This window comes from Zootermopsis nevadensis, unplaced genomic scaffold (assembly GCF_977971745.1).
Source record: "Zootermopsis nevadensis isolate Lab colony 2312 unplaced genomic scaffold, Znev_1.0 Znev_ptg000020l, whole genome shotgun sequence".
Lineage (NCBI taxonomy): Eukaryota > Metazoa > Arthropoda > Insecta > Blattodea > Termopsidae > Zootermopsis > Zootermopsis nevadensis.
The window spans coordinates 239,616-255,702 of record NW_028259152.1 but is presented as its reverse complement, the minus strand read 5'-3'; the positions used below and the strand labels follow the sequence as shown (position 1 = coordinate 255,702).

The 16,087-nt window shown below is 37.8% G+C and overlaps 1 protein-coding gene across 3 annotated transcripts in view; it reads left to right on the top strand.

Annotated features, from left to right (window-relative positions):
- The window catches only part of LOC110830094 (discoidin domain-containing receptor 2), a 342,861-nt gene that overhangs the window by 299,363 nt on the left and 27,411 nt on the right, over positions 1–16,087 (top strand). For all 3 annotated transcript variants that reach the window (XM_087351873.1, XM_022064567.2, XM_022064569.2), the window contains one exon: positions 1,996–2,172. In XM_087351873.1, coding sequence (XP_087207999.1) covers positions 1,996–2,172 — 177 coding nt within the window. The remainder of the gene's footprint in view (positions 1–1,995; positions 2,173–16,087) is intronic.

Genomic DNA, 16,087 nt, shown 5'->3' with positions numbered 1-16,087 from the left:
TAATCAACCGACTTCATCGCGTTTGCCAGCGTGTTAGACTTTAAAAAGATATTCTGACATTTTAATACATGTCTAACTCATTTTTCCACTTTTTACCTTTCTTGTTGCCAGTTTTTTTCCCCTTGGCGAGTGTCCCCAGTGTTCACACACCACGTCCACTACCAGAGGATACTACAGAATCCCAACGGGACCATGACATGTTTCGTGGATGACGCAGGGTTATAGGGTAGCCAGGGTAGATGAAGACTAGATCCTGCTAGAGATGGGAAACAGGGGATGGCACATAGCAGTCCATGCATCTACTTGTCATTTGTCAGCTGCTAAAGAATGAAAAAGTCACACGCCACTCTAAAGAAATTCTTCATGGCTACTAAAATTGTAACTGTCTATCAAATATGAGATTTTCCACTGCTAATGGGTACTTGCTGTTAGCATGATTTCAAAATTAAAATAAACAATTAATTGGATGACGATGAGATCGTTGTGGTTTATGAAACATGTAGACGTAAATACCATTGTTTCGGAGAAACATAATATCCCCTTCTTCAGAACTAAAGATATTTCTCCGAGACGTTAATATCTACGTCTTCATGGTATGATAACCCAGAACTACATCATCTTCACCACCATGAGAAACTTAAATCTTACATAATGACTTTTATATTTGTTATACAAAATATATTCATAATAATGTATCAGCATTTGGTTATTTTAAATGTGTCCCGGGAAAATTAAGTAGAACACAAGCAGATCTACACTTACGAAACGTCGCTAACTAACGTTTCTATATGTGTTCTCATAACTCAAACTACGTGCCTTCACAGAAAATTCTGAAATGAAGATGATCTCGTAAAGAATCCGTGACTTTATTTACTGTCCAATTATAAATGGTCAAAACGTTTTGATAACACAACACCAAATCCAAAAAAAGAACCTGAAAACAAAACACTTTAAACACTAGCAGTCCTCGTGCATCATCAGTATTATAGAAAACAAAGCGATAAGAGAATTTACCATAGCAACTGTCCCCAGAGTCACATAAGGTCGCTTTTATCTTTAAGATTACTTTATTCTTCGTCTGTATCTGAATATGCGTTTTACCATAATGTGTATAATTTATACATGAGCTGTAAAACATATGAGGCCGCTACTATAACTTGTTTCATCCTTGTAGTAATAGGTCCCAAGACAGTCGTTTGTTACCTCAGCGAAGTTCATGTTCTGTTTGCTACTGTGATGGGTGCTTCAAGCCGCGGCTAATTGACAATTAATTTGCTTGTGAACCAGAGAACTGTTTGGGATATGAAACGAAACACGTATTCTATGTCGTGTATAACCAACTTGTGCTTTTCAAATTTGACTCGGATGTTTTTATAATATCGTGTCAATAAATAGCCTTATTTGTTTCATACTAAAGGGTCTTATTCTCCCCGGTTACATACTTAAGTTATTTCGAAAATCGCAAGACTTTCTGAAAGGAATGTTGGTTATAATTTTTTTTGTTTACTTTTCTCTACAGATCGTTCCGGTGATATTTCTTCTTCTGATTAATACAGAACGTTTACTGATAAAGTGGAACGCGACTGTCACTTACCGTCTCTTAGCAATAAATACTATAACACTGGTAAAATGATGTTTCTGTTTTTTGTGGAAGGATAGTTGACTCGTATTGGAAAAACCGTGTAGCGCTCGGCGGTGAGTCATGCAGTTCTAGCCGGGAGCCAGAGAGTATCAGTTGCTTTCAGATTAATCAATTAACGCATTGTATTTATCGGAGAAAAAAATATATGAAAAGTGTTAGATGCGCTCGGCTCTTCATATATTCTTGCTGACCGATAATACAATTTTGACTACAATCTTCTCGTCATGAAATCATTTAGTTACCATGTCCAGAAGAAGCTCGCTTGGTCTCTAGCGTTCCTAAAAGACCCAAAGAAGCGAAATATAATGAAACGGGGTATACAGTGAGTAAAAAGATGTAATCTCTGATTTCAGGGGGCATCGTGAGTTACCAGGTACCGGAGGACACGGCCCGCGAGCCGGGTCAGGACCTCAGAGATTCATCGTACGACGGTGTCCGTCTAGAAGGCCATCTAGTGGGCGGATTGGGCAGACTCGTGGACGGTGAGGTTGGTGGTGACAACTTCAAACTAGACATCGGTTATGGGAAGGGTAAGTTGAATACGCTTACTACGTTCGCTGCCAGGGACGACGCGTTCCTGACGTGTTCCTAAGAACGTCCACTTTGCCGAAGTATAATCACACACCAGCATTTAAATGAATCTGTGTCAGACATGATACAACACATTACAACATGACAATAAACAACGAAACATTAACACCAAATCAATCATGAAGATGGATGGATTCACAAACGCATAAAATCAATAAATGCAACGCAGCTTAGTATATAATAGTTTATAAAATTAATAGAATTGATAACCTGAAGATGATGTCTTAGTACATCGAAACATGTCGTTTCTAATATGAAAGTGCCAAAATGGAATGTAATATCGTAATACGATAAAAAGAGCACCAAAACATAACATAACGTATTTTATATATTTTATATTTATATTGTGAATGTTATAATATTTTAACAACTCATTTTAATAAGTTTGTGTATAGACGGCCAAAATAAATATGTGTATTCGAATCAACACAAACATGACGCAATTGAGATAAAACTGTTATTTTCTGTCAGATAAAGTCTGATTAGAATTCGGCAGGATAAAGAATAATCCTAGTACATTTAATTTGGGGAAAAATATAAATTTGTTTATGAAGAAAGTGCGTTATCATTATGTATTAATGGCATCATGGAAATTTTTACTGTAACTCCAAAAAATGAAATGCTAGATTCACTACTGACACATTTACATGTTTCAAACCAGTGCTTTACCTAAATAACATAAAACGTGTTTGTCGTGATAACTAGCCTGGCTGGCTATTCGCTTCACAGGGACCCCGATTACGAGGCGCTTATACGGGCAGATACAGCGCTATCGGTGACCTGAAAATGCACTGCCTGTCGTTATTGTATGGCGTGAGGAGATTCTGTAGCCGATAGTTGTGTTTGTGATGCAGTGGAGTGGGGGCGTTTGCTAACAGCCGTGACGTTGGAGGATCGTGGTGGGAGTGGGAATAGATTTTCAATCAATGTCGTAATGGTGACGGGATGATGGACAGTCGCGACAAAGCTGCAACGTCTGATATGGATAAAATTGCAGCGCGGGTTGCATACAAAGCGGGCGCGGGGATTTACAGAGCGTCACTGCCTTTCCTGAAGTAGACGAAGTCTTGCCCACTTGTCAGAATGCAATAATAGTCAGGTAACGACTAATTAATTAATATTATGTTGTTATTATCGTTATTTAAATTATATTCCAGCCCACAGTATCCAGCTACCTTAGTTGTATTTTAATTTCATCTGAATGTATTATGGATTTTGTGATTTCTAAGTAAAATGATCATTAATTTCTGAAGAAGAACAAATATCACAAGTTTTTTATATAAGGAAGTAATTATAGGAAAATAGAAAGAAATGTAATGTACATATACAGCATTTCTGTCTTCAAAATCTGAGTTAAGAAAAGTCAGTTTAAGTTACGGGCCGTCACTAAGAACATTACGGAAGTACCAATGGTTCTGTATGGAGTGTGAGTAGCTGGCACGACAATTTAAACAATCATGTTGTATTTTCAAATGTTATAAAAATGTAAATAGTTTATTTCAAAAATATTTGTATATTTGTTTCGGAGACATTATTTCATAACGATGATTTCTTACTTAAAACAGTCTTATAAAGAGAAATAAACTATATTTATTATTCTCCGCCGTCCGTCTGATGAAATTTAATTGTGGACAAGTCTAAACCAGGGGCATCGATTTTTTTGTCCAGTGAATATGGCGCTGTGTTCCAAGTTCATGAACCCAGATAAAGGAGAATAAATATGGAAATTCGAGGTGTACAGTGACGGGTTTACCCCTGAGTGTAAGAACTATAAGCACATGAAGTGTAATATCTGTGAGGTACAGTGTAATGCAAATGTCAGAAAACATTGGACATCCCTTTGAATTTGAATATTTGAATGCTTAAAGTGAAAGAGTCTTTAAACGTGTTTGTAATGATGTTTGCAAGGGGAGATATGAAAATAATTAAATGAACAATCCTGAGGAAAAATAATTTATTTGCGTTTTAATTTAAAGTGTGTCCTTACTTTTGCGCAATTCTGTACCAAAATGTTTTGACATTAAAATGGCATAACCCAAACCGACCAATCTGCTGCAGCCTTTATCAGTTTTTCATTCGTATTTTTCCTTTTTGAAGATTGCTGTATGGAATTCTGGACACGTGCAGGCGTCGGTTGTTTCAAAGTCTGTCGCCGCCATTGTATGAAACGAATAACTCGTTGGAATGTCTGTGTCATCAGCATTCCTCGTCATATATATCCTTCCCAATGCTGTGTGGTTAGGAGGGGGTGGGGATGCTGTGGAATATTGCATCTAGCTTCTGCTCCGGGTACATGGGTGCAAGGAAACTTTGTTTGTCAGGAAGTTAGGCGGTAACAGCGCACGCGCGTTTGCAAGGGGTTAAAAAGAGGAGGGTGTTTCCGGGTTGTTGTACGAACATGTATAGTCTGACGGATTTACATTTTCCACATTCCGCAGTAATGACCCAGATTTACTATCGTTGAAAGCGTTCATTTCAAAGCCCTTGTTTCTAAAACTGACTGTTCAATTTTTACATGTTTTACTCGTTCAATGTGTAACATCTAACATCCTGTTGTGTACTCTGGCGGCGATAGTCTGTTTTATTAATACGCAACAAGTGAAAGGGCCAAAAGTATATGAAACATATTCTAGATATGAGAATGTTGTCTTCCAGTTCTGGAAACAGGCCATAAATCCGTATATCTGTGCACAGACAACAAGAAATATTTATTTTTTAATTGTGGTCTTCTGGGTTAAGAGGCCATGTCGTCTTGTAGGTGCTTGCCAACTTTCCTTAGAAAAATTCTGTATTCTATTTGAAGGGTTTAAGATGTAGGCAGCAGGTCCTCCAAAACATTGGTAAATACCTACAAGACTATCGAGAAAGTTGTAAATATCTGTGGGGGGGGGGGTTTAAATGAAGACTGCTGTCTTTTGGGAAATTCCTTCGTGTATTCTGGTAGATATTCACCAACATTTCAGATAACCCCACTGCCTTCATGATCCCCATAGTAAAGTTTGTCCCACTATATGCCATGTAGGCGCTTGGGGTGAGAGGAGGTATAGCTCCTCTCTTCCTTAACCTCGGAACTAGATGGGGGTGAGTGGTCAGCATCACGCCCCGGCCGGCTTTACCCCCGGGAAAGGACCCCGGTACCCATTGTAGAGGAGGCTGGGTGGGCCCCAGAGCCGGTCTGGACGCAGAGGCTAGAGGAAAAATCCCCAGAAGACAGTCATTTTTATACTCATCGCCATGAGAACATCAAATCTCATCTTATTTTCAAATGTTTCACAAGTGAACGTATATGCTCGTGCGTATTTGCGAGCTTAGTGAAAAATCTGTGTCCAGTAATAGTGTATTCTAGGCGCGAAGTGTTTTATTTTAACGACGAAGTAATATACAAGCATTTTTAGAAGAAAAAAAATATTACACATCTTCTAAGGTGCAATTTGTCCTAAAAGTTGCAAATCTTTATTTACCCATGGGCCCTAGATGGGATAAATTTCATTAGTCATCTGTCAAATTGGCACAGGGTGTGACCACCACGCGTCAGTGGTACTTTAGATTTGACGCATATATACATTAATGTAATTATTTAGGCTCGTATGTGTAATATGGGTAAAAGCTTGAATGTCTTTGTGCGTGTTTATTAATACTTAATGAACGTCTCCTTCTAATGGGGTATGTATGGATTTATTACGGTTTCTCATGACTCAGCTGTAGGTAACTGCTCCATTTCTCTGCAGGTGCTGACGCCTGGGCCTGGGCCTGCAGTCTTATTAGAACTGCATCCCACACCAACGTCACATCTTCCTTCCATGTAAATGGAGACATTTGCATTTGATCAAAATGGAAATGAGGTATTTAGAGATTTGGGAACTTGGGTCTGGCGCTCGACGTCTAAAATTGCAAGTGTGTTGAGACGTCGATCTATACGAACACACGCCGAGCCGCTCTCGCTAACTCATTTCTTCGTGTTCCCAATTTACCGGCCTCCAAATTGAACAGCTTTGATATATATTCATACTGAGTTTTCTTTTTTTTTAAACCTGTTGTAAACGCGGTTTTCCCTTAAAGTAGTTTTAGGTGGGGGGGGGGGAATATCGTTTATCCACCACAGCTTGAAGCAGATTGGTATCCTCCCACTCATCTGTTCTGATTTCTTATGGCTTCATCTGTAAAACACACATCAAAGACATTTTCACTGTGGGAGTCATGTGTTTGCTTTTATATCGTGAACGAGCATATTTGAAACGTAGAAAAGAAGGGCCGAGACATATAAAAGTGTTAATAGAAACCTGTATTTTAAATTATATCTCGAGAGACAAGGAAGTGACTATACGGGGCGAATGTACAGTGCCGTACAATAACCGTTGTATACTCTTTCTTGAAAACATCAGTCTCTGTTTCTTAATATGGCAGGATTTCTTCGTCCTATCCCTTATTCCACTCTTTAATTTGTAAAGGTGACTGTATTCCATTACAGTATTTTTACAAAAATCGTGTACAGTCAAAGAGAAATTGGCTGTTAGTCGGTTAATGAACAGAATACATTGCGATTTCTGTATATTTTTACACCGAGCGTTTCAAACAAGACAAGCACAAGGTACTTTAATAGGTTATTCGGAAATGCAAAATGCAATAAAAATAAAAATCGAAGACATGTGACATTCATCCTGTGTGTTCATGTTTGTTTATGTACGTTTACTTGTGTTGTTTTTTTTATTTTATTTCGACTAGGTTACTCTTTTCATTTATTTTCTCGAGTTCTCTTGCGTCATTGTAAATTTTCGTTCTCACTAAGATGAATTTCTAAGAAGAAAGTTCTGCATTGGGCTGTTTGTCTGCAGACTGACATGTGTTACACTGAAGCCTGACACTAAATTAAGCATCAACTTCTATGTTATAGAGAAAGAATCTTGAAGTAATAAAACATGAATTAGTTTTACGAAACTTTCAGTACTTTAATTTTATAAAAGGACGATATTTTGACGACTATTTGCCAGTACAGATAATTAAGGGGCTGTCAAGATAACGTAAAAACATTTAAAGTATAATTTTATTTTAAAATCCACTACTTTTTCAATTAATGTTACGTATACTAAATGAGACTATTTGACGTATACTTCGAAAAATACCCTCATACATGGTGGGATCTCTGAGCATAACTATCTTCTGGGATGTTGCGCCGTGGAACCTGGTAGAAAGTCACTGATGTTTCAGATGTGCATACTGCCTCCACCGTCAGAGCTGTAATTCAAAATGCCGAAGTAGTATCCTGAATTAGGCCACGACCGCTTTATTTAACGGTTTTTCAATTCGTTAATGACTAATCATCTAAAATTTTACGCTATATAATTTGAGTTTCTGTCAGCGTCATTTGGTGAATAATTAAAGTTAATAGCACGTTCTTCGGACAAGTACAAAGAACTGAAAACTTCGCTTCTTAATAGTGTTTCCTCCATGCATCTCTTTCGGTGTCTTCAAAATCCCCTTTCACTCAGTACTTTGCGTAGCGTACAATATCAGGACAACGGAGATCACTGTCAGTTCTTCAGGATTTACTCTACCGATTTTCGTCAGCTCGATCTGTACACAAGACTTCCATCTCACTCGGCGTGTCTTTACTCAGCAGTGTCTGTGCCAGCGAGGTTAAATCTATCGACCTGGCAGCATTTCTTACAACTCACACAGTACGACCAATGTACAAGGCAGTTTTCGTTCAGCATCCCAATTATTCCCTTAGGGAACATTTACCTACGTATGTCTTGGTAATGGCGCTTAGTGGATAGGACCCCTTACAGGTTCGATATTTAACTATGGACTTTTATGGTCTTTTAAGAAATCTGGGAAACAATCACTGATCATAAAAGCAAACAGCATAAAGATGGCTGTCTTCTGGGTTGTTGCTCTGGGTAGTCTGGTCGATGTTTACCAACGTTTCAGAGGTCATACTGCCTCCGTCATCAGAGTATGAAGATTTCTGTCTTCTGGGTTGTTGCGCTGTGTAGTCTGGTCGATGTTAAGCAACGTTTCAGAGGTCATACTGCCTCCGTCATCAGGGCGATTCTTTCTAAGTTATCTACGCTATGAAGATTTCTGTCTTCTGGGTTGTTGCGCTGTGTAGTCTGGTCGATATTTACCAACGTTTCAGAGGTCATACTGCCTCCGTCATCAGGGCGATGAAGATTTCTGTCTTCTGGGTTGTTGCGCTGTGTAGCCTGGTCGATGTTAACCAACGTTTCGGAGGTTATACTGCCTCCGTCATCAGGGCGACGCAACAACCCAGAAGACAGTAATCTTCAGCCTGTAATATAGTTTGAGGGAAGTGATACGTAATATTTAAGTGGAAGGTTCTGCCAGAAGACGCGCTTACTCAGATTTTATGGTGAAAAATGCAGTGACGGCTACGCTAGGTTGATTCCAAAGGTCGAATATATTTCAGTTGAGAAGCCCTTTTCCGTAATTCCTTTCCTCATTTACTTTTATTTGTGTTTAACCATGTAGAAGGATTCTCAAAGACAACAAACACTAGTGTTTGGTCTCTAATCAGACTATAAACACTTTCCAACTGAAAGCACAATCGCTCCGAGTTGGAAGTTTAACTGCACCTTCGGTAATTTGTTGGTAACGATGCCACAAACTTGAGAGCAGAGTCAAACGTTTTGCACACAAACGCATTGCCACATCCCTGTTCTGTTCGGTTCGTTTTTCCCTTTGTGTTAATTGCTACTGGCTCATATCCAAATCGAGCGTTGGGCCAATTGCGCTACGCTGCCTTCATCAGTAAGCATTTCAAGGCACTTACATAAAAATCTAATAAAAACGAGGAACATTAATTTTGATGCTTCAATGTTTCTGACGATTCTACGTCGTATTATGTTTTTATTTTACTTTGTTCATGATCTATAAACCTACGTTTCGGCAGCTGGATTCGCCTTCTGTCTTCAGGTAAAAGAGGGGATAGAGAACAGAAAACCTGTCTGTTGGACCCCTAGTTTGAGCTAACTTAAGATCTCAGTCTGAGACTCAAATCTGAGTTGTTCTTGTATATATCAACTGCAGTGTTTGCCAGAACGTTGGTTAATACTCAACATTCAACGCTACTTTCACCGGGTAGCTGAAGTTACCCATGAATACCAGTTTCTTAACCACCATCACAAAAGCCATCCATCATACAATAGGCCTAAAACGTTTTTCAAGCTTAATATTTTACTTTGTGTTAATTCATTCCTCTTAGATCCAAATATTTTTTGTATTTCAAATGTTTCTGTCAATGTTTTAAAACAGTGGCTACGACTAACCTTTTGTACTTTATCCATCGTAATCTTATTTTCTAATTCACGCTTCTACGTTTCGATTATTAACTATACTGCTTTCATCAGGTGACAGGTGAAAATAATAAATTCTACTCAGAAGATGGCAGTTTTCTGGGTTGTAGCGCCGTGTGGTGTGGTGAAAAGTTTATTAGCGTTTCAGAGGTTCTTGCTGCCTCCATCTTCAGGACGATCTGTGGTGAAACGTTGGTAGCCATCTAACAGATCACACTGCGCTACAAGCCAGAAGAAAACCATTTTCTTGCCCAGAGCCGTGAGAACCTAAAATCCTACTAAATCCTATTCCGCTGGGCGTTTACATTCAGCTAGTTTTAGATCTCGTAAACAAATATTATACTTTTCACTCGGAATCAATACCAGTGACCCCTGTTAACTTGCTGTGACTGTTTGTAATTCTTTCTGACGTAGAGCTTCGTCTTGCGGGTTTGTTTTACGTGGGGGTAAATGTTTGAGGTCAAACAGTCGTCTATTTCTAGGACAGTTAATTATTTGCGATTCTCAGGTTATACACGTTATGAAATTTCCTAATTTTACCATGTTTGACGTCTTATTTGGTTTCTGGTGTGTCGTGCAGTACATTTTATAATAGGTCTAGTTGTTACCAAGAACACAGAAATACTAAAGTGAATTAGTAAATATAAAAATGTTTTCCGTTTTGTTCCGTTCGCTGCCCCATGTTTTAGTAACAGGATAAATTGAAATGGACAAAATAATAGTGGGATAGACCTAAATGTAATTTGATAAAAATTGTTGCATGTTCTGAAAGATGATAAGTTATCAGTTCTCTCATTTATGTTGTTTAAATCAGGAGATTGTTCTCCGATGTTTGTGGTTAACTAGTCATTTTTATTTTCGTTCAAGAAACTAAGTTTTATAAACGAGGCCATAACCCAGACGAGAAATTGGACTTATATAAGCAAAGGTGAATTTATCCTTGATGCTTAACTAACCACTACGTCCATGCATTTGTAACCGAGGCAATTATATGGGGGTAAAGTAAGGATTCTATTTGATCGATACGAAACAAAGCCAACTTTTAGTGAAGATTTATATTTAAAACTTTAATCAAAAAACCTTCCGCTTAATTACCGAGATTAAAGATTCGAACAATTAATAATAAACGGCATGAACATATAAATGTTGTGCTCGTGTTGTACACTTTGTTGAAAGGACAATTACGTAAAGGATTTGATGCATTAAACTTATTTTAGAACATACTGTACGTATACGGACTAAATAAATGGCCATGACTTTAAATGTAGATCAGTAAAGAAATGCATTTGTAACGATTTGTCAAATGTAATGCCCTCTTTATGTCATTAAATTAAGACACTAGTGGCACATAAGAGCTTTCGATGTCGCAAGGCGCCTACTTGAGGGTAGGAGAAAAGAAACTGGGGTGAGGAATTTATCTTTTCTGGAAATTGGAAACTGGTGACTGGCGCAGAAGTTTCAGTAATTCCAATCTCACTGCTGTTTTCATCATGACGACAAATGAGGCTGTGATAATGGGTGCAGCAAATTCCTCTTGTAGTGGAAAACAAACGCTGGGAATGTGGCTCAATTTGGAAGCGTTTATTAAGATCCTGTCCCTTACAGCCCTTTTAGTACTGAACTATAATGGGCACTGTCTCCCCTGAACACGTCACAGCGCTTCTTTGTTTAAACCTGTGTTGTAGGACCTTTTTGGGGGAGAGCGGATGAATGCAAGACAAAAAAAAACTCAAAATTTAAAATTTAGATAAAAACCATTTAGTCTGAAGGGCATATTTATTTAGTAACCTGCATAAAATACGTTCAACGTAAAATAATTGTTGTAAATGATAAAATAAATATCTTTATCTTCTTCTGCTCACAATATTGAACAAATAAATTATTTTTTTTAGCCCCAAGACTGTAATAAATTTTTATATTCTATATAAATTGATGTATAATAAGCATCATTTTACATTTTGTCAGTAGGCTGTGTATGTAGTACGGGATATTGATCAGAAAATCTGGATTATAATGAAATATGACATGATGTAGATTGGACTCATCTGGCACAGAATAGGGTACAGTTATTGAGTTCTTTAGTTTTTCAATTCATTAACCAGCTGAGCGACTGTTAGTTTCTTAATATTATTGCTCCATAGAGTTAAAACAAGCAGGCGTGCGTGTGTGTGTGTGTGTGTGTTTGTGTGTCGGTTCTTTCGTTCTGAACAAACCCAGTTTACATGCAGCTGATAAAGAACTTCCTCGTCTCTCTTCGTTGTATCAATTTAGACTATTTGGTCCTCATACCCCGCTCTTGCCAGAGGAGTGTTCTCGCCACTTTGTATGTGTTACACGTCTGTGATTCTTTCATCAGTCGAGTGCCTTAGTTTCCTGGAAAAGAGGTGGAACTCAGATATTGTGTGGTCTTTTGCTCACTCATTCAACCAAGTGAACGTGACGCATGTATCTGAACAAGCTTGAAGCTTGTTACGTGGTGTGCACGGTATATGCTGTCTATTGTACCAGCCTTTTATTTTCAGAGTGGCCTCTGTCACGACATCTGCCATTGACGCTGAAACTAAATTAAATCTACAAAAAAAAATTACGTACAATCTATGGTTGCATGGTTGGAAGTTACTAGTTGTAGTAGCAAGACCATGCACGCACATAAATATACACATACACACATATTATATGTATATATATATATATATATATATATATATACAACAAACTGATGGAGGCATTAAGCACCTCTGAAACGTCGGTAAACTTCTACCAGATTTGTTTAAATCTTGTCAGTCTAAACACAATAAAATTCCTATTAAATATTAAAATATTACTATAATTAACATTTAAATATTTAAAATATATTAAATGATGTTCTCTATCGAAATGTTCGATTTACATTAGATCATCAATTTTTACACGACATGTTTCAGTTCTAAAAGAACCATCTTCAGGTGTATAAAATTATATAAACTTAAATATAATTTCTTAAATGCAACTTTTAGTCAGATGTTTATCAGATTTCAAATGATGTTTTCTTCCAGATTTTATTGTATTTTTTTTAATATCGTATTCGAAGTTGTTCTGTATATGTACGTCGTGCTTAACATGATTTTGTGTGGGTGAACGTTTTGTTGTTGTTTTTGTATCATCCTGTAAAGTAAATAATATAAAGACTAATGAATATTAATAAATTAGAAATAGAAAATAAAATAATATATTTGATAAATTTAATTTTGAAACATACCAGATTACACGACGCGATAACCCACAAGACAGTCACGTTCATATTTTGGAACTACTCTAATATCTGTAGTCAGAATTGTCCAAAATACGAATAATTTACACAATTAATATCTACCATTTACTTCATTCTTTAAAGCACGAAGTTTAAAAAAATAATAGTAATTTCCCATCTCAAAGAAAAACTCTTATCCATTGCAAAGATCTTTTTTTTTTTTTTTTTTTTTTGCTATTCAAGGAGATGATCGCTGTTTATTTTTGTGTTATTGAATTATAAATGATTAACAATACCACTCGCCCATTAGACACTGAATTCGGCAAATATTTTCTGTTATTAATTCTTATTCGTAACAATTTCTTCATTTTGTATAATATTTTAAACTCTTATAATTAGACTGAGACCAGTGAGTCGTGCGTGGAATTCGGACACAGGACGAAACTGTCCTCCCTTTCTGGCGTCGAGATGGGAAGTGCCACTTTCCTTGGACCGTCAGAGTACGTGATTACTCCCATAGAAATAATTCAGTGAGATTAATTATTACCATTGCCTGAAAGTACGCTGGTATTTCTCATTAAAAATGCACGCAATTGGACACAGTGCTTTCCATAATTTTTCCATTTCTGTTTCTTCGTTGTTTTTCGTATTTTTTTCAATCCTTATCTCCCTGATCCATTTCTGTACCTTCTCTTACCTACTTCTTCTTCTCCTGTAAGGTGTACTTGTTCATGGTCGTGGAAAGGCCTTTTTAAATTTAACACTTATTTTTTTTAAATTTTCATCATCTTTTACCCACCTTTTCATTTCTATCACCTATCTCATACTCCTGTCTCTCTTTGAAGTACTTCTAAAACTACCTACTGTTAGCAGCACTTGTAAAACATGAATTATAGGCTATGTAGTAGCAATCACTTCAGACATTATTTTTATTTATACTTTTCCCATGGCACTGGAGAAAAACATACCGGCATATATATATATATATATATATATATATATATAATTTTTATATTTCTGAATTCTTTCCTTTATTAGTTTACAGTCGCGCATATTTACTGCAGTACTGTACCAGTGCTAAAGGTTTGAATACACTCCAGGTTGCCTATTTGAAGGCGCATAATACCGAAATTGACCTAGTTGTACGATAAAAAAATGACATTCAAAATGTCTGGTCTCCAGGGGAATCACGCTGGAGCGTTGTATGAGTGAGACTGGATGTTTCGACGCACGGGTTAAAAAGTAGGGAACTCACTTCTCGAGTAAAGTATTTCTCTTAAGAATTTCTCTGCATATCTAAACTACTTGTATATTTGCTTCGCTTGCTTTGTGTTCATCTTCACATTCAGATTTTAGATTAGAGAGCTCTTGGCATTATTATTATTATTAGTGTTCTGTCTGACGACAGGTCCATATGAACAGGATCCTTCCATCCTTTTCTCGGACTGGGACCTGTTCATATACGTTCTTGGCAGATGATCCAGAAGTGGTTTGCCATTGCCTTCTTCTGTGTGTGAATGGAGTAATTGTTGGGATGCCACGGAGGAAAACTCCGTGTTGCCTAGACCACGGCCTTGCCCAACACAAGTTATAAATTCGGGCACCGCCGGGAATCGAACCCGAGACCCCAGGATTACAAGGCCAGCGTTCTAACTGCTAAACCACCGTAGCGGTCTCTCTTGGACATGATTTCACTAAATTAGTCTGTGTGGACATCTTCTGAGGGTGTACGCCTTGACGGCGGCGACAACACTCTGTAAAATCCTCTCCAGCCCTCGGCAGCGCCAAGTTGTCGAAAATGAATCGACGTTTCGGTAAACATCTCCGTCACCATCATCATGGATCGAATCTGACTGGAACTTCTATTGGCTCGTACAATCGCGTACATGCTTCCGTTCGGTTACTGATTCAAGAACCTTACAGAAATTGATCGTCTGGCTAAGAATTTCACCGCCACTTATAAAACCAGAAAATATGTTGCAGTCTACACACTAACCCAGACCTGTATCCTAATCTGTGTCACATGAATACAGTCTAAACACATCATAGTAAGTTCTATTAATATTATTCCCAAACCTACATTAATTTCTCACGTGTGGTTTCTTTCTGAAGATTTTCCGAGACTGTGAAATGAAAATTACCATTGGAAACAAATCTCAACATTTCATTGATCAAATCAAGTTGTATGCTAAGTTAGTTTCTGAGCTGTATTAACTGACGACGTTAAATATCTAACGAACAGTTCGGTCTGAGGGTTTAAATCCTAATTTTACAACCATACTATAAAAAACTTCAAGCGAAATCTGATTAATTTTTCCATTTCCGCTTTATCGGGGTTTAGACGTAAAAAAAGAGCTTTCTCCTAATTAGTACCGTGAACTGAGTGTTAGACAAACACGTGCCAGAAGGACAAGTCACGCATCATAACAAACTGTTTAGGTTAATTAATTTTCTGCCATTCTGATACGTGAAGGGCTGAAATAGGTCAATAAACCCCATGTGCCGGTTAAGTTCACTCAACCCTCAACCTGCAATGAATTCAGACGTAGTTATTCCAGACGACGACTACATGCATAGGGCACATAAGCTGTGAAGCACGAGGAATTTTTTACGTAGCTTTAACCTGCTTCAACACTAACGTAACAGTGGTCAGAAGAGGTCAACGATAAATCTGATGTTTACACAGATATACAGGGTATACACAAAAGAATGGTGCTGTTTCAAAAGTTAAACTTTTGAAACAGCACCATTCTGTTTATTTATTTGTAGTGTTCTGTCTGAGGACAGGTCCATATGAACAGGATCCTTCCATCCTTTTCTCGGACTGGGACCTGTTCATATACGTTCTTGGCAGATGATCCAGAAGTGGTTTGCCATTGCCTTCTTCTGTGTGTGAATGGAGTAATTGTTGGGATGCCACGGAGAAACCGGGGAAGCCCCCGGAGGAAAACTCCGTGTTGCCTAGACCACGGCCTTGCCCAACACAAGTTATAAATTCGGGCACCGCCGGGAATCGAACCCGAGACCCCAGGATTACAAGGCCAGCGTTCTAACCGCTAGACCACCGTGGCGGTCACCATTGTGTTTGATACTAAAATAGGCCTAAATCTGATATAATTATAGAGGACGTTCTGTGATGATACGGATGAACTGCTGGATTGTTAAACTGTCCGGATGAGCGTCCTTGCCACAGTCGAGGTTTTCCTTAGTTTCCCATTGTATGTTAATTTATACATTTAATCCCTTAAGTCCCAGTGGTAAATAAATGTCCCACCTGCTTCAACAAACAATAACTGCTCGTTTTGTATTTAT